This window comes from Aspergillus piperis, assembly GCF_003184755.1.
Source record: "Aspergillus piperis CBS 112811 unplaced genomic scaffold BO85scaffold_3, whole genome shotgun sequence".
Taxonomy (NCBI): Eukaryota; Fungi; Ascomycota; class Eurotiomycetes; order Eurotiales; family Aspergillaceae; genus Aspergillus; species Aspergillus piperis.
The window spans coordinates 669,051-691,160 of record NW_020291593.1 but is presented as its reverse complement, the minus strand read 5'-3'; the positions used below and the strand labels follow the sequence as shown (position 1 = coordinate 691,160).

At 50.9% G+C, this 22,110-nt stretch overlaps 8 protein-coding genes across 8 annotated transcripts; 4 read left to right on the top strand and 4 right to left on the bottom strand.

Moving 5' to 3' along the window:
- Positions 1-116: 116 nt before the first annotated feature.
- On the bottom strand, positions 117-2,049 carry BO85DRAFT_456649 (putative SIR2 family histone deacetylase (Hst4); the record flags this gene model as incomplete). Its single annotated transcript, XM_025661462.1, has 2 exons — positions 117-1,507; positions 1,602-2,049. The coding sequence occupies 2 exons, from the start codon at positions 2,047-2,049 to the stop codon at positions 117-119; spliced, it is 1,839 nt and encodes a 612-aa protein (XP_025518910.1).
- Positions 2,050-4,940: 2,891 nt separating this feature from the next.
- Positions 4,941-8,567, top strand: BO85DRAFT_446142 (mediator of RNA polymerase II transcription subunit 16). The gene is made up of 9 exons (XM_025659438.1): positions 4,941-5,350; positions 5,417-5,759; positions 5,809-6,528; positions 6,581-6,800; positions 6,854-6,979; positions 7,038-7,148; positions 7,202-7,468; positions 7,525-7,656; positions 7,708-8,567. Exons 1-9 carry the CDS (start codon positions 5,205-5,207, stop codon positions 8,421-8,423), a joined length of 2,781 nt encoding a protein of 926 aa, XP_025518909.1. The 5' UTR covers positions 4,941-5,204; the 3' UTR covers positions 8,424-8,567.
- A 188-nt stretch (positions 8,568-8,755) lies between these two features.
- On the bottom strand, positions 8,756-10,015 carry BO85DRAFT_446141 (60S ribosomal protein uL29). The gene is made up of 4 exons (XM_025659437.1): positions 9,970-10,015; positions 9,745-9,884; positions 9,106-9,331; positions 8,756-9,014 (listed from the first exon to the last, which is right to left on the bottom strand). Exons 1-4 carry the CDS (start codon positions 9,970-9,972, stop codon positions 9,009-9,011), a joined length of 375 nt encoding a protein of 124 aa, XP_025518908.1. The 5' UTR covers positions 9,973-10,015; the 3' UTR covers positions 8,756-9,008.
- Positions 10,016-10,535: 520 nt separating this feature from the next.
- On the top strand, positions 10,536-11,363 carry BO85DRAFT_364484 (putative vesicle transport v-SNARE protein Gos1; the record flags this gene model as incomplete). Its single annotated transcript, XM_025655700.1, has 3 exons — positions 10,536-10,601; positions 10,665-10,778; positions 10,860-11,363. 3 exons carry the CDS (start codon positions 10,536-10,538, stop codon positions 11,361-11,363), a joined length of 684 nt encoding a protein of 227 aa, XP_025518907.1.
- Positions 11,364-11,720: 357 nt separating this feature from the next.
- BO85DRAFT_364165 (mitochondrial ATPase complex subunit ATP10) lies at positions 11,721-12,941 on the bottom strand (the record flags this gene model as incomplete). Its single annotated transcript, XM_025655688.1, has 2 exons — positions 11,721-12,414; positions 12,499-12,941. 2 exons carry the CDS (start codon positions 12,939-12,941, stop codon positions 11,721-11,723), a joined length of 1,137 nt encoding a protein of 378 aa, XP_025518906.1.
- Positions 12,942-13,101: 160 nt separating this feature from the next.
- Positions 13,102-15,674, top strand: BO85DRAFT_446137 (DNA-directed DNA polymerase IV). The gene is made up of 4 exons (XM_025659436.1): positions 13,102-13,760; positions 13,824-13,996; positions 14,049-14,399; positions 14,454-15,674. The coding sequence occupies exons 1-4, from the start codon at positions 13,334-13,336 to the stop codon at positions 15,654-15,656; spliced, it is 2,154 nt and encodes a 717-aa protein (XP_025518905.1). The 5' UTR covers positions 13,102-13,333; the 3' UTR covers positions 15,657-15,674.
- Positions 15,675-15,693: 19 nt separating this feature from the next.
- BO85DRAFT_446136 (uncharacterized protein) lies at positions 15,694-16,583 on the bottom strand. Its single transcript, XM_025659435.1, has one exon. The coding sequence runs from the start codon at positions 16,252-16,254 to the stop codon at positions 15,985-15,987; it is 270 nt and encodes an 89-aa protein (XP_025518904.1). The 5' UTR covers positions 16,255-16,583; the 3' UTR covers positions 15,694-15,984.
- Positions 16,584-18,098: 1,515 nt separating this feature from the next.
- On the top strand, positions 18,099-21,244 carry BO85DRAFT_446135 (uncharacterized protein). The gene is made up of 8 exons (XM_025659434.1): positions 18,099-18,306; positions 18,388-18,990; positions 19,091-19,614; positions 19,671-19,782; positions 19,833-20,200; positions 20,256-20,645; positions 20,706-20,895; positions 20,951-21,244. The coding sequence occupies exons 2-8, from the start codon at positions 18,495-18,497 to the stop codon at positions 21,058-21,060; spliced, it is 2,190 nt and encodes a 729-aa protein (XP_025518903.1). The 5' UTR covers positions 18,099-18,306; positions 18,388-18,494; the 3' UTR covers positions 21,061-21,244.
- Positions 21,245-22,110: the final 866 nt, after the last annotated feature.

Here is a 22,110-nt window from a genome sequence, read left to right as displayed (position 1 = left end):
CATTAACTGAAATTGAAAAGACTCCCCAGGAAGGCCTTAAATGTAAAATAATAGTAAAGGAGAAGAAAAAGAAGAAAAGAAGACGGGAAGACGCGCTGACGCAGACCCAAGCTGAGTCATGCGGTCGGCTCATTCAGTAACAGATTCATCCCTCGCGGAATAGAGTCAGGAGAAATGGTCTCGTTCTGTCGCCACCGACCGCTTGGGGGAGGAGTAGAGGCGCCCTTGCCCACCATTTTGGGGAACGTCTGATTCGGTCCGTTGTTGCGAGCAGCGCCCGGAGCCAACGGGTGCATCGCCTTGGTGTCGTCCTTGTCCAGCTTGGTCGACTTGTCACTTGTGGCAGCTTTCTGAGCCTTGGTGACCCTTCCGAAATTGTTGATCTTGGAGTTCTTCGCTGGCTCGGCCTTCTTTGGTCGTCCTTTAGGCGCAGCCTTCTTCGGAGCCGCTTTCTTCGGAGCAGCCTTCTTTGGCCCGTCTGTCTTGGCCGCCTGCAGCACATCTGTAATGCTCCGTCCGTTGCTGGCGGGGTTCGGGCGACCTTTCTTCGCCAAAGGTTTGGATTCATCCTCATAACTTGACGATGGAGTAAGAAAGCCTGTCGGAGTGGGTCGTTTCTTGCTGGGGGTGACAACCACCGACACCTCGCCTTGTTCCTTCTTCACTCGTTCCACTTCCGAAGAATTGCACTCATCAAACACGTCGTCCTGTGCATCCCACCGCTTCAGATTGGCCAGTCGCGCAACTTCCTCACAGTCACCCTTGACCATTAGATCCCAGCAGTCCTCAAACTCCTTGCCGGTGGGGTACTCATTGTTGATCCACATGGTCACTCCGTTACGACGACTCCGGATGACGGAGCAAAGACTCTTTACCAGGCGACGCACTCCGGGAATCTTCAAACTCGTACCGACCACAATTAGGGCGTCCGGGCGGGAACGAATGTCAGCATTCATAACGGACGTGATGGCCTCCTCGTCCGGATTGTGCTCGTTGTACAGGACAATGCGAGGTCTCATCTTGCCGATGCCATGGCTACGTTGGCCGGTTTCCATACGGAACTGATTGTTACGGCAGCACTCCGGGCATTCGGGGGCATCGGGACGGTCAAATAAGCCCGCATCGAAGTCACTCAGATGTCGACATTTCTGGCAAACCATCTTGTCAAGACTGCCATGCAATTGGATGGTGCGTGGCCAGGGCGCTTTGACGTTCAATGGGATCTGCGTGGCCAACGGAGGCATTGAGGTCTCAATGCCATCGATGTTTTGTGTGTAGAGACGAGTGAGACGGTTCTCCTGGCCCAGTCGCGCCAGCATGTGGTGGAAAGCTGTGGGAGAGGTCTTGGCTGCTTCCTCGGACAGCGACCGTACCATGTCCTGGAAGGAGGCGGTCAACGCCTCATCCTGGTAAACGGCTGCATCGAACAAGAGCTTGCCCGATGCTTTGAGGTTATGTTTCTTCTGAAGAGTTTTGAACAGACCGTCGGTCGAGCGGAAATCAGGAACTATGATAGATTAGAAAATACGAGGAAAAGAGGCAAGAGCGGACAGTCGCGTGGTGGTGGTGACAGGATCAGGAGTGGGGATGGGAAAGCATACTTCCTGCGGAGGTGGAGATACCCGCACCGGCGATGACGACAATTTTGCGGTGACGCTGAATCGTTTTGACGAGATAGTCAATTTGCGACTGCTGTTCAGTGTAGGACAGGCCGGCGGTGGCCGACAGGTCGAGATGCTGAGTTCGGCGTTCTTTGGGGGCGGCGACCCGACGCTTCTTCCTGGCGGGCGGCAACTCGTCTTGGCTGCGGGCGGCGCTAGGCTCATCCGCGTCCTGCGACGGGGGCGGCGACGGATAGAAACCAGGCGGTGCCAGAGGTGATGCCGGCGCTGAGCTTAAACTCGAGCAATCCGAGTCATCATCCATGCCTAATGACGCCAGAAGGCTTTTCGGAGACGAACGGGAGGAGCTCGTGGTAGAGTGTGTAGTAGTAGTGGTAGTGGAGGTGGTAGTGGTAGACGAAGTGGTGGCAGTACGACGGGGCGCCATTTAGGTCAGGCCGTCGCGGTGACGAAGCAAACAGCGAGCACAAAGAGATCGGGGGAAGAAAAATTGGAATCGAGGGTGGGAGGGAAAAGACTCAAGGAGGGCTCGCTGTTCACGGAAAGCTGGGGGGGATCAAAGCTAGATATCGTCCCGAGAGAAAACCATGGAGGACCGGAAAAGAAACGGAAAACATCAATTGACAAGTGGGAATGACGGTAAGGGGGATAATTTCGGACAGATATTGCTTCTTTGTTTTCCCCTGTCGTTCACGTCTGGCTCCCTGACTTCGGGCGGAGGTAGTAGCGAGAAGGGAGTTGGGTGGAAGAAGAAGAAGAGGAAGAAGAAGAAGAACGACGAAAAGAAGACAATGGGGGCAGATGAAGAAGAGGAGGAATGGGCAGCACAAGAGGAACCACCCCGTGACTGGGACAGCGCAAGTCTGGGTCGAGGACAGCAAGTGGTGAGGTCAAGTGGAAAACGGACGGAGAGGGAGAGCGAAAGAAAAGGGCTACTAGTAGCAAGCCAGCACAACTAGAATAGAATGGACTGACTGACTGCTGCTTGGGAGTGTTGCAGCAGGTTCGACGGCAGGCCGGTCAGATCCTCTCGCTTGCAGTGTGTTTATTTTGACCCACGGGTATCGCTCGGGAAGAGTCGATGAAGGCTCTGCATCAAAGAGGGCTAATGGGGAAATGGGGGGAGATGGAGGTAGAGGAAGAGGGGGTTGACCTGCAGTAAAAACACAAACTCGGGCAACGAAGTGGTATGCTCAGAGGAATGTGTCTGGAAACAAGAGGGGTAGATAGATATGATCGCGTGTTGATCAAGTTGGGATGAATGCCGGTGGGAATGATGATATTGCTCTACTACACCTAAATTTACTAGTCAGTGTTTGGGACATGCTACTATACTGCTGCTATGCTACTAACACACACTTTGATTGCCAGTTACATTACATTGTTACGGGGTTGCAGTGACTATTGGGAATTTTCCCGTATCAACCCTGTATGGACAGCCCGGTGGGGGCTGGCTCTTGGGTGCATTTGGAGTTAACCTCGTCTTTTTTCTCCTGCAAATTCGGTTTTGTGCTGCCAATCTCGTTACCGATCCCGTACCGCGCTAAAGGGGGCTGTCGGCCTGGGGAGCTTCTTCCATTGGCCGTGGAAGCTTCACCCAATTCTCCGGCCAACCACAGCCCAAACATATACTTGCCCGTGCGAGGCAATCCTCACCATGCCTTTTCCCACACATTGGAGGGCTGTCGGAATGAACAAAGAGGTCGGATATCCTTCTGGTTTTAATGATTATCCCCTAACATAACCCGAGTGGGCTCGACTGCAGTTATCAGAATCCCATATCGCGACCGTCATTCGCACTAGCCGGCCTTCCGACTATCGTTCCGAATCCGTCGCGTCAAACGCTACGATTGTTGGGAAGGCTGAGCGTTTATTTCATAATCAGCAACCAGGGTCACAGGGATACCTTACGTATGCTCGTCATCTCCTTGCGGGGCTGACCATATGCCAGTAGAATCTGTGATATAATTATCGTATAAATCGTGAACCCATACTGGAATCATTGCTGCCTTTGCCATGGCATTGATATTCACCTTTGGTCTGTGTGATCGAACCGGACACAGCATTATCCACGGACGGGCCAGCGCGGGGTATCGGATGAAGCTACCAGTCCAAATATGTTTGAGGCATTTGTCGGAAAGTGCGGCGTTGTTCTAGCAAGAACTGGCATGGTCCGGTTTTTCCAGGATGCCGGATCTTCCACGGACTTACGTTCCCCGCACCTGTATTATTGTTGAGTTGCGTTCTCTGCTATCTGAAGAGCGAACTTGAATGTAGATACGTGTATTTGATGAGATGTGTTTGCTAATCACCACCGTGCTCTATGGAGGAGTCGCATCCGGTTATGTTCTCCCACATCATCTGCCGGGCCTCGTGTTTCTTTCTCCGTCCGATCAGGCGCTCATCTTGTTGCTAGCAAGCCCACTGTAAGACTGCACTATGACTGCAATCCAGAGAAAAGTCCCTGCTATAGAGGAAAATGCTATAACTTCGGCTTGGTTTGCAATATAACATCCGTCCGAGATGATCGGACGTCGTTTGCGGGAAGGTGGATGATTCGACAAGTGAGGCGGGTTGAGCCCCGCTCTTTAAACGGTCTTCTTCTCCATCTTGAACGATGCAATAGACGCTTCTCTTGCATGACATGTCTTTTAGCCCACGAATTAGGGAATGGGATATCATCAGATAGCTCATATTCATTGCTGTAAGTAGTAGCAAGGAACCATCACGCATCATGCCCTTCCGTATCTGGTCTGAACATGTTTCTTCACCATGCCCTTGATGGCTGTTTTTTGCGACTATTACTTCCGGAAATTTCCCAGTTCACAAAAATGTGACGCATTTACTAACAGACAGTGGTACTGTATCTGAAGGGTACAGTTGCAGCTGGTATTAGTGAGCAAGCGCTTGGTTGTAAGCCGACCGCAGACCTCAAGCAAGTACTAGTGTTCCAAGGAGTAGTCATGATAGGGTTCACGATTGACGTATATTGGCGGGAACTATAGGGAATATCTGCACGATCGCCTAGCACAGACTTGGCCTATTGACAACTCCCTTGTTTTACATAGTATCCCCCCGGTGCTAGAATTGGCAACTGCCACAAGGTGGTCAAGGTGGTCGTGCAGCTCCTGGAACTTCCCTCCAGCAGCGAAGTTCAAAGATGGATCTCGCCGATATCGTTGCGCCCATGGCTGGTGGGGCCGGTGTGATTGGTTGTCCTGGTTACGACAGCACATGACCTCACATGACGCTGACTAAGAGGCGCGGAGAGCTCCACCTGACCACTAGTCCCGAATAATGAAACTATCATCTTGGAGAGTCAACTTAGCCCATGATCATCCTCCCGGCCAAAGGGTAGCGTCTGGATCCGGGGTTTGAATGCCATGAGGGTTCTGTCTGCTATCAACTAAGCCCTTTTGCATATCATTCAGTGCCCCTCGGTGGCTACACCCCGCCCATCTTACCTGCGCAATTGCCTGCCGAGGTTCAATTGTATCGAACTATGATATCTGAGTCTTGCGATCACTGGCCTCCCAAGACATTTTACTACCCCCATTGGATTTAGAGCTTCGCACCCCCACAATGCCCTTAATGATGGACGATAGTATCAATGTTGACGATCTATTTGGCGAACCCACCTCCCTCGAGCTGGGCCTGCCACCATCGGCTTCTTCTGCCAGAGGCCTTGCCCAGCGTCTGGATGAGATGCGACTGCTCGGCTGTTGCCAGTAAGTTACTGTCTTCTGAGGTGTCGCGAAACCTAGCTTGGATCTGTAGGCTAATTTTGTTCAAAGGAAGATTGCATGGTCCAAACTGGGATGTATTGCTTACATCTCACAAGACTCCTTGAGGGTGAAAGTCCGCCATCTGCAATGTCGACCTTCGGATGGCAAGTGGGTGCTCAGCGATGAGACCCCTTTGATGCCAATCACCGAAGCGCACGGCGGGCATGCTCTCACTCACCTGAGTTGGAACGAAGCTGGTTCCGATCTGGCTGTGGTCGATGTGACTGGACGTGTCTCAGTCTATCACATCCCTTTCGCCCTCAACAGTGTTAACGGCCTTCGACAGCCGGCTTTTTCTCCCGACGATGGGTCTCAAATTGTTGGCATGATGTGGCTGAATACCCAACGATCCGTATGTAGATCTGCGAACCACATCTGTCTCTCCATGCTAAACTTCTTAGGTGCATGCATTTTACCAAGCAGCCAAAGTACAGGGTCGCTGGGCTTACTCGCCGTTCCGTCGCCGCCCGATAGGTCCGTTTCACCCTGCAAATAAAGCGGCACTGCTATGCATTACACGTTCTGGATCTATGAAACTCTTGTACCAGAATCCGGACGGCAGATGGGATGACATCTCCGTGGATTTGAAGAGCACAAGCTACTCAGATCGGATGCTGTCACATGCTGCTCTGGTAGCAACCCAGAACGGGATCCTTGTCGCTACTTACTCGATATGCCAAAAGATCCGCTTCTATCGGGTGCAGATCAACTGGAACCCGCCTCAATGGGACCCTGCACAACAGCCAAAGCAGACACCACCCCAATTCCCAGTCCCTAGCTTCCGTTTCACGCACTCCAAGGTGGAAACGTCATGCACAGTGCCTGGGATGCCTCGGAATGACGGAGAAGAACCCGACATGATGCAGCAGTCGGTCTCAAATCCTTTATATAGCCTCAGTCGCCTGGATATAATTCTCCCGGCCTCCGATAACGCTGCTGGGACTACAGCGAACCCATGGATTGTTGCGGTTTTCTCAACCCCACCCCAGGCTACTCCAGATCATCCTGGCCCGCAAGGACCAGCAAGTGTAATTGTACGATGGCAATTGGATACTGCTACTTTCACCCTTCACCTCAAGTTTGATGAAATGGCCACAAAACGAAACAGTACTCAGATGAAGGTACGTGAAACATACCAGTACTTCATACAGACCGCGCTGACTCTTTGAACAGCCTAGACCTGTGCTGCGTCGCTTGGAAGACATCTACTCTGACCGCTATGTCATATCGGTGGACCAAATCGAGTACGGTAATGTGGTTGCTATCACTTACGATGATAGCTCCGTGTCTTTCTACGACCCGAAAACCATGGCATTGTTCAATGGTGTTGATGATGCGAATACGGTGACGGGCCTAGCTCAAGCAGGGTTTCACTATGCCCCAGACGCCTCAGGTTGTAGTGCTTCGTATTGTCGATCTGGAATTTTACTAACCGTGTTCTGATAGGTCAAGGTCAACACGTCTCTTTCTCACCGAGCGCATGCGCTGCAGTCATGCTAGACAACGACGGCCAGACGCACCTCAAGGTTATGGAGCATTCTTACGGAGCCGAAAACGGTCTTTACGATGAAAGTGCGTTTCTCCTTTCTACCAGCTCAACTATCTACTAATAAGGGTTTGAACTTGGCAGACAAATTTTCTGCAGCCATTGCATCACTCACATTAGCCTTCTGCCGCGGATGTGGAAGTGAGGTCAACACAGACGATATCCTCTTAATCTTAATACAGCAACTCTCACAGGGTACGTACCAACCTTCACCCCCGTCGATCATCAATTATAACACTTGCTACCAGATGCTCAAATCACGTTCATCAACGAAGTTTACCGCGCACTGCCCATCAACTGCAATTTCACAGTGGAGCAGGAAAAGCTGATGAACCACCCCTATATTCCCAAGTGCCTCAGTATACAAGCTGCTCTGGGATTTGCCGATAAGTACAAGCCACGAAGTTTTGCCTCTTCTGTCTCTTGGTCGATTCTTCAGCTTCGCCACGCCGCCATCTTATACCCATTTTTCTTTCAGTACAACAAAGGGATTCAGGCAGAGCCACATGATCCTGGTAAGTCAGTTCACATTGACCTTGACGGAAGCTGCTAACAGCATGGCCTCATATAGACGTCTTGCGTATGATGCTTGGAAACACCAGATGGGCACTTGACTTTTCTCTCTATATACTAAACGAGCTTTTCGACCTCGCCGATGAATTTGAAAGTGTATCGGCCGATCAGGAAGCCTTCAGCCAAAAATGTTGGTCAAATCCATACTCCGGAAACTGTCAACTGTACTAACGCCCTGTAGTGAAAACCACAAACTCGCTAGCTCTCATCATTCTCCTCTCAAGCATGTCCCGTGCTTTCTTGCGCTTTATCTGCCGTGGCTTGCGTGGCATCCACGCGGGCTATACGAACGCATCTCTAGCCGGTGACTCTCGTCTACAATACGCAGAAATTTGCCAAGCTTTAGATGCCACGCCTGCACGAATTGATGTATACGAAAAATTCCTTTCGGCGGTCGATTCGGCCGTACGACACGCCTACCATGGTGCCGGTTTTGGTGACACTGAACGTCCGGGGCCAGAGAAGGAATTGCTTGTCAACGCCCGCATTCCTCCTGTCCTCGTTGCAGCTGTCTCAACAATTCTTCGACAAACGGTACCGGGACTCAAGTCCGACGTCGACCGCATGGCCATCTACATGCACGACTACTCGTGGCTCGGGTTCGGATCCGACCGACGCTCGGAGTTATATCGGCGCACACGAGAAGTGGATATCATCAAGAAAACGCCTATCCGGATGACGATCGCACAAGGCTCGAATGGGCCCCAGCTTGGGAAACAGAACAGCCAGGGAGTCCTTCGACGGCGATGCGTCCGCTGCTGCGATGTATCTGAGGGGACTTATCCGCCACGCTCTGTCCTTGCGTTCCGCATGATATTCAAGTTGGGCCATTTACGATCGTGCATTTGTGGAGGAATGTGGACTCTTGAGTCAGGTCTGAACGAGGTGGGGAAGTAGAAAGGGCTTCGACCCTGGCGGTCGTTAGCAGTTGCTTTTTGGGTAGTTATGTTGATACCAAAAGGTTAGAATAGAATGATTAAGGCGTGTGGTATAATAGCGTATATAGATGCAAACACGAATGGACAAGTATTACGATGTCAATTGCCTCCACCGTTGACTGGATTCGTACATAGGCCGATAGTTGACACCCCACCAATACGTAGTACTGTCTGCACTTCGACTTCAAAGCCATATCCAATACTACCCGTTGTATAGGGGCAGTCATAAGATAGAACTACTACTCGATAGCCAAAAAAACCACTACACACGGAGACAAGAGAAATTGAATCATCTACTCCGCCAACTACCACGATACCAATAACATAAATCTTTATCTCATGTCATGTCAAGCAAGGCCTTCATTTAAAAACATCGATCTGCATCTTTTCTTTTTTTCTAAGATACATAATCGATTTCTTTTTTCAAAAGAAACCGTTTTGATGAATCCGACCCCCCTCACGGCAAGGTTAGGTCAACCCGTCATCATTAAACGACGTTCCCGTTAACTCCATCCAGATCCAGAGACGACCCCGTCTTTAACATTTAAGCCTGTTTAGATACCAGTTAGCTAACTGGCGCTTTCTACTTCCCCTCGAGGGGGGACTGATCCCGAATTCAGGTTATGTTGGGTGGGTCGTACCTTAACAGCGTACTTCCGCTGGGGGAAGTGGATCTCCTGCTTGCGCTTGCGCTCGGTCTTCAGGGTAGCCTCGTGCTTGGTGAGACGGCGGCGGAGAGCACGGGTGAGCTTGGGGCGGAGGTCAAGAGGAGTGTACTTCTTGTTCTTGTAGAACAAGCGGAGCTGAGCGCGCTGGTTGGCGTTGATGACGGTCAGAACGCGAGCGATCGACTTGCGAACGTCGTGGCTGTTTAAAAAGATGGTATATCAGCATCCTTGTTCTTCTTCTTTCTTTCCTGATTTTTTGTGCGCATGTGTGCCCATATTCTTCTCATGTAGGTGGTGGTGGTAGATATGTTGGATTTTGCGCCCTGTCGGAAAGTTTCTTCTCGGTTTGAATTTTTCTTTTTCTTGTTGTTCGTGGTCGTGTGCCCCTCGTTTCTTGTTGGTATGTCGATTTCATGGGTTTTTGTCGGGATTTGTCTTCTTGGTTGGTATTCGTCTTCCCATCTTTCGAATTGTCGAATATTGTTGTCGTTGTCCTTCCTCCGGCCGTAATCCACAATCCGACAGGTGCAAATCTCATATCCTTCCCACCACACACGCACACACAACGCACACACACACATAAGGGGTTCGCAGGAGATAATTCAAACGCACATTCTGTGGGTCTTCGAGGAGGCACCGCCAGCGATCTTCTGGACACGGAGCTGGCTCAGCTCGGTCTTCAATTCCTCCAGCTGCTTGGTGAGGTCATCCTTGCTCTTTCCCCAGAGCTGACCAGCCTTGACCTTGGACGACTTCAAATAAGAAAAACACCGGTCAGCATTTCACGCAGAAATCAAAAAACTGCGAAATAGCAGCATGCGGCGCAATTCAACATACCATGGTGGGCGGCTTCGTGTCGTATCGTACGGGTTGTCGACGTGAGGATTGAAGATGGACCGGGTCAATTTGGGATGTTCGTTGTGGGACTAGGGTTTGATTTTTTCTGGGTGTGCGGCGGCTTAAGCGGGCACGTGATTGTGGCTGGTGGTTGCCGTGGCCCAGTTGGGGTTTTTGGTTTTAGTAGTAAGTAGTAAGTACTGCCGCGCCCCCCCGGGATGACGCCGCCTCCGTCCGCCGCCCCGGCCGCCCTGACTTGGCCGTGCGATAGTGGGTTAGACTAAGGCTGGCTGTCGCTGCTGCTGCTACTGCTGTCGTTGTCGTCGTTGCTGTTGCTGTGCCGCCGGTCGGATCATGTTGCGTTGGTTATGACGGGGTTCATTTCTGAAGCTTGATTTACTCTCTTCGTTTTATATTTCCCACTTGACGGTGTCTTATCGTCGTTATCGGTGTCGTTGAATAACTTCCAGTCTCATTCTACTGCCTACACACACATCACTGGCACTTCCCTATCTACCTACCTACCTATATACACCCTCATATTGTCGTAATCCACCATCATCACCATGGCCACTTCAACCGGTACCGGCTGGGCTCAGCTCCGGCAGCAAGCCCGATCTCTCGAGACTCAGGTACGATCATCGCTTCCTGTCACATAAGATGTGTCCTATCCTAACAATATACATACATCATAGACCGAGAACCTTTTCCACACATACTCGCAATACGCCTCATTAACAAAGCTCCCTCCCACACCCTCGGAGGAAGAGCAACGGATTGAATCGCAGCTCAAAGACCTCCTAGAACGAGTACGCATCTACTCTCTCATCACCATCACCATCTCACTACTTCATAACGTCACATCAACTAACTATTAAATCAATCACTAGCGCGACTCCCTAATCTCCCAACTCGCCCGCCTCCTCGACTCCGAAGCAACCCTCACCTCCTCCGCCCTCAAACAAAACAACCTCTCCCGTCACCGCGAAGTCCTCCACGACCACCGTCGCGAACTCCAGCGTCTCAAATCCGCCATCGCCGAGTCCCGCGACCGCGCTAACCTCCTCTCCAACGTTCGCTCCGATATCGATGCCTACCGCAACTCGAACCCGGGTCAAGCGGAAGCAGATTACATGCTTGAAGAGCGGGGTCGGATTGACGAAAGCCATAATATGATTGATGGGGTGCTGAGTCAGGCGTATGCTATTAATGAGAATTTTGGTCTCCAGCGGGAGACGCTGGCGAGTATTAATCGACGCATTGTGGGCGCGGCGAACTCGGTGCCCGGGATGAATGCGTTGATTGGGAAGATTGGCTCGAAGAGGAGACGAGATGCGTTGATTTTGGGGGCTTTTATTGGGTTTTGCTTTTTGATGTTGCTTTGGTTGAGGTGATTGCTTGATTCTGTTTTGCTTTGTCTGAAGCATGTTGCCATCCTGTTTGTGGTTGCTGCTTGCGTTGTCTATTGTGGGTTTGGGATGGGCGTTTGGAGGAGTGAGATTTGTCTCTTTTTTTTCTTCTCTATCCTTTCCTTTGTCTATGCGCTGTTTTTGCGTCTATACTATACAGAGATTAATGGTGGGGGGAGATTTGTTTCCTGGTGTCGGGTCAGTGCTGTCTGGAGCATATTCCACGCTCTCACTCAACACTCACGCAAACACCCTGGTATGTACATACACAGAGTCCAGAATCCAGTATATAAACTGGGTGATCCCGTACCTGTCCAGCCATCCATGGCACACCAAACCCATCTAGGGCATAACAACCCGAGGCTTCTTCACAGCCTCACCCCGACCCTTCGCACCATCCCACTCCTGCGCCGGCATCTCCGACTGCAAACTGACCTTCTTCTCCTGCACCAACTTGCGCACCCCATTATTCAGCGCCTCCAACTCCACCGTCTCAGCAGGCCCACTGCCCGCCCACCGAATGCGACAATTCTCATCCAACAAATACACATACCCGACCTTCGAGTTCAACATCCCAATACTCTCCTTCAACCCATCATCCAACCCCTTTCGCACCAGGAAATACCGCTCATGCTGCTCCTCCGGCAACTTGGCCCGCATACGCCACATGAACATCTTCACCAACCCGGCCTTCAACGCATTCTCCTCCAGGTTGATATCCACCTTCTGCACCATTCCATCTCCCTCTGAGGCAATCGCCTCCCAAAGACCAGGGTTCTGCTCCTTGCCCGTGAAAGTAACGACCTGCGACTCGGCCCACACGCTAGAGAAGAGGTTCACGATTGTAATCTTTCCGCGGAAGAGAGTGGTCGTGTTCTGGGGTTCCTTTGGCGAGGCGAGAGTAATGCCGTGCATGTTAGGGAAGTAGAGGGCTTTGTCGCGCTTGAAGAGCCGCGGGTTCGACATGAAGGTTTTGCCTTCGTGGTAACGCATGTTCGACCATTCGCGGAAGTAGGGCTTTGCGACCTGTCGGGTTCTGGTAGTTTTATCATCGAGGTTTTAGTATTAGAGCTTGCATAAAAAACGTAATAGGCTCTGGAAATGGAATGGTGTGACGTACAGTTCTTTCCGCCGCTCAAGATGTCTCTCGTAGTTCACGAAATCATCTCTCCTCTGTCGTATAGACCGGTCATCGACACCCGTGTTCTGCCCTTCTTGTGGTGGGATCACCGATCCAATAGGTCTGTCCAGCGTCGGAGGTATGAAGTCGTCATCGCCGGGCTCGCTAGTCGGGGAGGGGACTTTGGATGCTGTCGCTGAGTAGTTTGCTTGGAATTGAGCTACTCTGTTGGTTTTGTTCGCGAGAGATGAGATCGGGGAGGGTGTCGTCGGCTTGGTTTCACTGCTGTTGCTGGTGGTGTCGGGTTTGCTGGCGTAGTAACGCAGCGCAGCGGTTCGGGGCCGGAGAGCGGCCGCATTGCGCAATTGGCAGCTGAGGCAACGACTGCTCTGGAGGAGCGTCGGCTCAGTTAATGAGGCTAGAAGCCCTGTGCGCTTCCACATTGTTGGAGGTAGTAGTATCTGTGGGGAAGTAATTGAGGTGGGTTGGTTGGTTGGTTGGTTGAATGTTCGGCAGACTCTCTTCACTGGACTATCACTGATAATTGTTGCTGGAGATCCACTCGCCGAACAGGCCGAGTTTAATTGGCGGTCCCGTGACTTGGCGACATTTTCGTGACGGAGTATCACGCGTCACTGATGGGATTCGTGTCACTCGGAAATAGATTGATTTGAACAATCTGACGCCGGGTTGGATGGATGGATTGTCTGACTGCATGAGCTCTGTATTCATGGCTGCTTCCGTCAGATGATATTGTTACCTGCTAGGCAGCAGTGACGCAAGAACTCATGGCTCGCCGGATTTTGAGTCTCGGGACCTTCCACTTCACTATACCATGGAGACGATGGTGAAGGACAAGGAGGCCTTTTTCAGGGAATTAGAGCGGCTGGAATATCCAAGTGATGGTGAAAATGAGGATTTCAGCAGTCTGGTGCATCTCTCAAGGAAGCGCTGTGAATGCTCTCCGTCTATCTCATTCACTCCGGCCTCAGACATAAAGGCTCCCGCGGCGCCACCGTCGGTGAGAGCTTCTACGGAGCCTTTACTTGCTTCTTCAGGTATATCTGAGGTCAGCACTGAAAAGGAAGTTGTTACTACGTCTGAACAATCACCAACACCAGCTGTGACCAGATCAACCTCTACAGACGTGATGCCGCGGAAAGCCAAGACTACACGTGGTGGCAGATATAAAAGAAAGGGACGTGGGTTTAGGGCCTTTGATATTCCCGAACACCGGAAGATACTCAAGGGTCTCGTCTTCTGTCAGTACTATAACCTCGGATGTGTACCTCTAAGCGTTCAGTGACACTAATTCGAAGGAGTAGACTACCTCCCAAACGACGACAGAACAACACTTAGAAAGCTCCAAATGCAGCGTGCGCGTGAATACGGTGCCTCGCGAGCAAGGGAATGGAATGACACCATCACTCATGTCGTTGTAGAAAGGTGGTACACGTACGAGAATGTCATGAAACATTTCAAGAATAAGCCCATCCCGGTAGGTTTAGGAACTCATGCATTGTCTAGTCTGATACTAATGTCTTTTGAAGGAAAACGTTGCTCTCGTGGACAGTAACTATCCTCTCCTATGTATTGGGGCCCGCCAAATCTTGGACGCGACTCAAACTCGCTTTCGGGTCCGTGGCGCACCTGTTCCTGGGAAGGCTAAAGAATCCTCGCCTGCGCGTGAGCCCTCGTCAAACGGGTCGTTGCCGATAAAGCCAGCGAAGGCGAAACGCGGTTACATTGATACACAGAGCACCGATGACGAAGCTGACACTGAGCTGTTCGAACCGGAGGTCGACGAACACCTGGAAGATGAACAGATCATCGATAAATTGAACCAGGGTCGCGATGCTTTGGATGATGTGATCGAGGAAGTCCAGGCAATAAAGGACCTGGTAATTTCCTCCCACTGCGTACATCTCAAAGCCTTAGACTGACAAATGACGTAGCCCATAGGGATAGATTCAGCCGACGAGGCAGCAGCAGCCGATGACGACGAGACCTCCGACTCATCAGACGCCGGGCCAGCGAAGAAGAAGCGAAACGCTATCGAAAAAGACGACTGGCAACAGAACTTCGTTTGCATGCAGAAGCACGACGCACAATCAAACTCGGAGAACCCCAACAGCAACACCATAGCCATCCTCCAGCAAATGCTAGATTTCTACAAGCGAACAAACGACCAGTGGCGCGTCCTAGCCTACCGCAAAGCCATCAGCGCTCTCCGCCGACAACCGCGTAAAATCAGCACCAGATTAGAAGCCCTAGCCATCCCAGGAATCGGAGAGCGCATCGCCAACAAAATCGAAGAAATCGTCTCCACCAACCACCTCCGCCAGCTCGAATATGCCACCAACAGCCGCGAAGACAAAATCCTCAAACTCTTCACCGGCATCTACGGCGTCGGCATCACCCAAGCATCCATATGGCTAGCCGAAGGCTACAAAACCCTCGGAGACCTGAGACTCAAAATCAAATTGACCCACAACCAGCGTGTCGGCATAGACCACTATCGCGACTTCGCCCAACGCATCCCTCGATCCGAAGTCGAAGAACACGGCGAAATCGTCCGCAAAGCAGTCCAATCAGCCGACCCAGACATGCAAGTCATCATCGCGGGCTCCTATCGCCGCGGTGCCCCAGACTGCGGTGACATCGACCTCCTAATCACCAAGCCCGACGCCGAGATCGACTACATCAGAACCGTGATGATGAGAACCGTACTTCCGACGCTGCGTAAGCAAGATTTTATAAAGACCGATCTGGCCAGCTCATCATCCCGAGACGGGTCCAAATGGCACGGTGCATGTGCCATACCACCACCACCACCACCCAAGAGCGACAACAAATGGGAAAATTATTTTACACCTACCCGCCCCTGGCGACGCATCGACCTCCTATTCGTCCCCGACGCAGAGATCGGAGCCGCACTGATCTATTTCACCGGCAACGACATCTTCAATCGAAGCATGAGACTACTAGCAAGCAAAAAGGGCATGCGGCTCAATCAACGAGGTCTCTACACGGACGTGCTACGCGGTCCTCAACGCGAAAAAATTAATGAGGGCCGACTACTCGAGGGCCACGATGAGCGTCGCATCTTTGATATTCTGGGTGTGCCTTGGCGCCCTCCGGAGCATCGCATTTGCTGATTGATGCGTGGGTGAGTGGGTGGGTGGGTGGCTGTGGCTGCCACTTGACGGGTGACAGATAACATTTCTCGGAGTTGTCGGGAAGGGTTCTGCTATTTTGCAGGTTGCGTTTTGGTTGGGGGGGATCTTTCGCCAGACCGACTTCTCGGTGTGCGTCAGATGCGTGCAGGCAGGGAAGGGCGGCTGCCGCGAGGAGGGCCTGAAATGAAAATTCCCGCGTTGAGAGGTGAGATGAGATGAGATGATGAAGGTTTGAGGGGGAGGGAAGGGGAGTATGGGGGTGCCAAATTGGTAGATGGATTGGCGAGTGTAACTACCACTACTGGTACTACTTGGGTATGTGAGTGTGTGTTTGTGGCATACGTTGGTATTGTTCTTCTGGGGGAGGTTTTGCTTGCTTATTGTCCGGGGGGGAAAGAGAGTGGGGGAGTGCGGTGAAAAGGCGGTCACGATCACTATCACTATCACTATCTCTTGGGAGTGCAACGATTCTTGGAAGCTTGATCAAACGTCGGTTGCGCCAAGGGGTAGCACAAAAATTATCTAGGCAAGAATTATATCCTACTGAATCGAACGAGCCTTTCCAGTTGCCGAACATGGTGGAAGGATAGGTGGCAGGATTCCGGATGAAGTAGTAAGTAGCTATTGGCCTGGATGATTCATGCTTCCGGTAGATGATTATGCAGGATAGAATGAATAGAGCTTATTGCTACAAAAGCTGTCATTATTATATCTAATTTGAGCATCTTCAATAGGACGAGATAGATATTAAAGGACGGTTTCCAATCTACTAGAGCCACATATTCCTGTCCTTATATATACCTACTAGTAGTATGCAATCTAACAGCCAGCAATCCAACCATGCTTGGGGGGTCTGGGTCTTGAAGATAGACCAGCATTAACTGGACTTAGCATATATCTCGGTCACACTTGTCGAAGGGGATATCAGGCCCAAAAGAAAAAAAGAAAGTTCAGATACCCGAAACAATGTGTGGGGTAACTGGGAGAAAGGATGCTGATATCAAGTAGTTATGTTGTCATTGCCGTTAGGTTCCTCCCATGCGCTTGAGTGTGAAGGATAGCTCCCGAAATGCTTTTAGAAACAGGCCATTTGCCTCGTCGCTCGAGCCAATAGGTGCCCAACAAAGAATGCAGTCATATTCTTTCGAATTTGAATCAGACATTATAGCGAAGCCAGCCAAGCTATAACCACCTTGCACGAAGGCTTCCGGGAGCAGAATCTGATTATCTGCGGGCAAAGAGTGCTGGAGGTCATGTTAGCTGGTATTCGGGATATAGTTATCAATTGCACGAATGACGAGATATGAATGATCGAGGGGTAGGCAGTTAGCCTTGGATGAGTACGTAGCTGGTGGTCTGTAGAGTAAGTGATCTGATGGTGTGGAATAGGGTTTCCGTAATTGATGCTCTCAATAATCTCGGCGGGAGATGAGTAGGAATGATTGAGTGATTTTCTTTTTCTTCTTTCTTGGCTGCGGGTTTTCTCCATCTTATAGTTGTTCTCAGACGGCTTCGTTGCTTATGAGACATCTATTATCTAATAATTAGGGAAAGTGATGATGCAGAGCATGAGATAATTCGATTATATCCATAAGAGTAATCATTTTGTCATCTTCTCCGGCAGCGGAGATGCTATCGGAAGAAATCGCTCATCGGTGATAGTGGCAGGTAGTAGGAGAGGCTGCAGGCTGCTGCATGCAACTATGGAAGTATGCCTAACTCGGCAATAGAGCTAGTAAGGTAGGAATGGGATGGAATGGAATATGTGAGGAACATCATATAGGGAGAATTCAAGAAATCTAGTCAGTTCACATCTTCTGCGATGACTACTAAAGAAAAGTTAGAGTCTGGCGGATACCATGGTTGTAATAAATACAAGGGGTAAAAATGACTATTTATGGTAGATGTTGAGATAGATGGAGATATGATAAACTAAGACATGATGAAAGAGAGAGCGGTCAGGAAGTGTTTCACAGTGGGGCCACAGGTTTCCAGCTAAAGTTCTTTCGACAGGTATCAAAGGTAAAAACCCAAGTCGAGTATCACAAGAGCCGATGCAAGCCTGGCTGATCATGTCCACTTTATAGGCTGGGAGCCCTGCCACACCGCTGAAGGTGCACATAATCATCATGCTGTATATACCATACATAGATTATGGCCGCCGCGCCAGAAACGGAGCTGACATGTCCGTTTGGCCTTTCTAGACAATTGTTCAATGCATTTAGTCATTTAGTCCCAAAAGATAGGAATGTATCTAACACCAGTCACCGATCTCATCACCGCCTTTCATGCGGTGAGGCGCATCCCAACCGAAACCCGTGACGGAGCAGGCGGCCAGTGACAGACCGCCCGTAGAAAAGTCGTGGTTTTGCCGCTGCTTGCTCCAGATTTCCCCTTCATCCCACTCCCTCTGCTGCGCTGCCTCATTCTACTCTCGATCATTGCCTGCATTTCTGGCACTATTCCTCCCCTGGATCCTTCAGTTACCCTTAGCCCATCCACTCCCATCTCTTCAAACCTGGTGCGGCACCTTCCGAACGGCGTGGTGGGTTCTGCCGGTCGGTGTTGTGGCCAAGCTGCTATTTTGCCATCCGTTTCTCTCTCACCCCTCGTCTTCTCGAGACCCTGTGTGCGTCACTGTCTCACGGCTCCAGCGTGCGCGCTGTGCCTTTCTGACCCGGTAGATCTGTCGCTTACAATATCTTTACAGTGCTCTTTAACGCGCAGTTCCTTGCTCGAGTCATCCCCCCATTTTATTGTGTTAATCCCCGGTCCCTCCTTGCCGAGTGCCCGCCCGGCCACACACTTTCCCTCTCAATGGGTCGCAAACCGAACCAACTCATCCTCGAGTTCTTTATTCGAGGTCAGAAACTCGAGGACGCCAGTAATCGCTACCAGCACACGTGCAAGGCCTGCGGAGAGAAATTTCCCAAGGGTCGCATCGACAGCTTGACCAACCATCTCGTGAAGAAGTGTCAAGCCATCCCGTTGCGCGATCGGCAACGCGTCTTGTTGCGACTTCACGAACTTCCCGATCTCGCCGATGGTGACCAGAACAAGGATGTGACGAGTAAGGGCAAATCGGTGGATCTGCCCTTCACTACACGCCAGAATTTCGATGGCCTCAATGTTTTGGCCGAGGCATCGCGCCAGGTTGGTGCGTCCGACCAGACGAAACGGGGCCCTGCATACACTCAGTCGGTGACAGTTGGGGGGAAGACCGTGGTCGTCGACCCGGCCCTCGAGGCTGAAGGCTTTCAAGGTCATCCTACACAGCCGGATCAGGTTGAAGAAGATGCGAACAACGCTCCAGGTAAGTCTGTGTTGTGACCCTACCTTCACTCCAGCTCCATTCACTCATCCCGCTTCCTTTGTCTATCTGCGGCGCGCTAATGCTTATAATCTCTCTCAAGGCACTCCTCAAGGTTCCAACGCCTCTTCTGTACCTTCCCTGCCTAGTTCCTCTCAAGATCAGCCGCAAGCCGCAGCCGCATCCCCCCCGTTGCCAGACGTTTCGTTGACTCCGGACCCCACCTCCAATGCGCGCCAGTCGCAACTGTCCATGATTGCTGCTTCCGCTAGTGAGATGGTGCCCCACGGTCTCCCAATGGATCACGATGCTGGTCTTACCGATGGTATGCCTAAGATGAGTCCCTCGTGGAACCAGCAGCTGTCCACTCAGGAGCAGCTTCTCTTCGACAGCCTTCACGAACATGATCCCACTCTCACTGCAGCCACACAGCGCGCTGCTTCCTTCCCCCGTCCTATTGCTATGAACCCCAACTCTCAGGCCAAGGGCTTCGTGAACGAATTTGGCAACTCTACCAAGCCTACCAAGCCGAAAGTGCGCGGTCGCTTCTCCGCTGCCCGACGCCGAGAGGTTCAGGAAGTTCGCAAGCGGGGCGCATGTATTCGTTGTCGCATGCTGAAGAAACCTGTAAGTTGGATGCCCTCTAGTCTTGAATATGCTTTTTTAACAAGTCCTGCCTCTAGTGCTCCGGTGACAGCCCGTGTACCACCTGCGCCAGTGTCGAGAGCGCCCGCTTGTGGAAGCACCCGTGCATTCGCACGCGCATTGCCGAAGAATTCGAGCTGTACAATGCAAGTATGTAACTTGGCCTTGGTGCTGGTTGTCACACGCACTAACCACCGCAGATTTGCACGCTACCCTTGCCTACCACGATGTGAGCGGTATCCGCAATCAAATAAAATTCGAACACTACGCTGGACGTATTGAGGTTACCCACTTTGAGGAGAGCATGGTCTACGTTACCTTCAGCGGACTCCAGGGCCACAAGGCACCCGCATCGACGCTTGACCCTCAGCTCCAGGCTCTGGGAGATGAAACACAATTCCAGGGCCCTCTTCACGAGCTGTATCTGCTGGACAGTGATGCAGATGATCTTCCTGGAAAGATCGAGATGTACATCAAGAAGACTGCGCCGTTCTTCTACGAGCGGGAGGCTTCGGACTTCATGCGACCAACTTTGTTGCTTGCAGCGGAGCTAAGCCAGCAGAAAAAGGTATGTTCCTCCCTTGACTCGCCGGAAAGCCAGCAGTGTTGGCTGACTTGTTCAGGACGTGTTGCTCGAACGGGTGCTGGAACTCTGGATTGCCACTCATATTCTGGCCGATGGGGAATTGCAGTGGAAGACTTTCTGCAACCCAACTCTTCCTCCCACATCGATGCACTCTCTTGCACAGCCATCTGACGACGGCCGCACACCCATCGATAGTGTCACCAACAGCGAGTCGTACGAGCTCCTCTGCAGCCAGCTGCGGGCCGCAACCGAGAAACGCGCGTCACAGTTGAGCAAGTCGGTCATGAATGATCTCGAGCGGCGACTGCTTCAGCGCCAGCAGAGCGGCTGGTTCGAGACCTTCCTGGTTGCGCTTATTTTGTTGAACTGCGTGGAGCGGACGTGCTGGCTATTCCGGTCCTGGGACGACGAGAACTTTGCTCAGCGGGTAAGCTCACCGCCATGCTTCAAAGCGGTCTGTCTGTCCGTATACTAACTCGTTTCGCAGTGGCCTTTGGACAAGCGCCCACCATACTACGCCAATCAAGGCGATCGCTTCTCCGACATCCTGCACATGTTGTTGAAGATGCGTAGCCTTCCGCCCAAGGCTACTCCTCGACCAGATACCGGCATCCTAAAAGCCGTGGATGGTAGTGACGAGAACGCAGCTCGTTGGTTTGACATGATCAAAGTGACTCGTACGTACCCCATTAGGCCTCGAATCTCAATTGAATCACTGCTAATCACAAACAGCTCTCTTCCTTGAACAACGTCAAGCCACCGTTTTTGACCCTACTGACTCCCGCTCGCTCGACCTCCGCTACGGAGCCAAGCTCCTCCCCCCAACGAACGTCTACACCTAATCTTGCCTTGCTGCTTCTTCTAGGCTCTTCTGGTACTGGTTGACGAAACAGAAAGAATGCACAAAAAAACAAAGTAAACGACTTTGATGACAACAACAACAACATTAACAACAACAAGCTTCGAATTAAGCAGGCTTCTCTTTTCTTTGCCTCTGCACTATCACAATCTATGATTGACCTGTTGGCTCTAGTATATGGTGTAGATGGATGGGCGTGAGTGTAGGCGTGGGCATGGGCATGGGCATGCGAGGAAGCAAAAAGGAACGACAGGAAGGACGGACGGACGGACGGACGGAGAATGAATGCAGCGATTACGTGTGTGTTGTGTTTCTTCTTTCCAAAATTTAAACCCCCCCTTGTAGTAATGTAACCGAACGAAATCCATACCTGTGTTTGATTTCACGCCTGAGGCACTTGCTGTAAACCAATATAAGTATCCCGAGAATCATCATGATGTCCAGATTGGTTTAGACGCTCACTACATATGACAGACAGCTTTAGTTAGCTGTCTACTATCTATACACTATTTCAAAATCAATTTTATTTTATCATTACTACTATAAACTGTGCTATTGTGCTATGATTCATTGTATCTCCCGGTTTTTTTTTATTTTTTATATATATATATATATATATATATATATTTTTTTTTTTTTTTTTTTTTTTTTTTTTTCTTCTTAAATACAGCACACTAAAATCCTTTTCTACATATCTGTGACCGTGTAGCATGTCGAAATGCTTACTACTACTACTACTACTACTACTACTACTACTACTACTAGTAGTAGTAGTTACTATCCCCTGTCGTTTGGCTGCTATTCGTTGGATTGTTGGGAGGGGGGGGGTTGGGGGTTGGGGGTTGAGGGTGGTGATATTCTCTTAGTAGCAATGTCATGCCTACTACTCCAATGTATATACATTCGATGAGAACTAAGGCACTAAGGATACAGTTGTTTCAACTTTTTTCTTTCCTTTCTTCCTTCCTTCCCCTTTTCTGTCTTATCACTAGTACGTTGTCCTCTCTCTCCATTATCTTGGTAGTATTCTCCA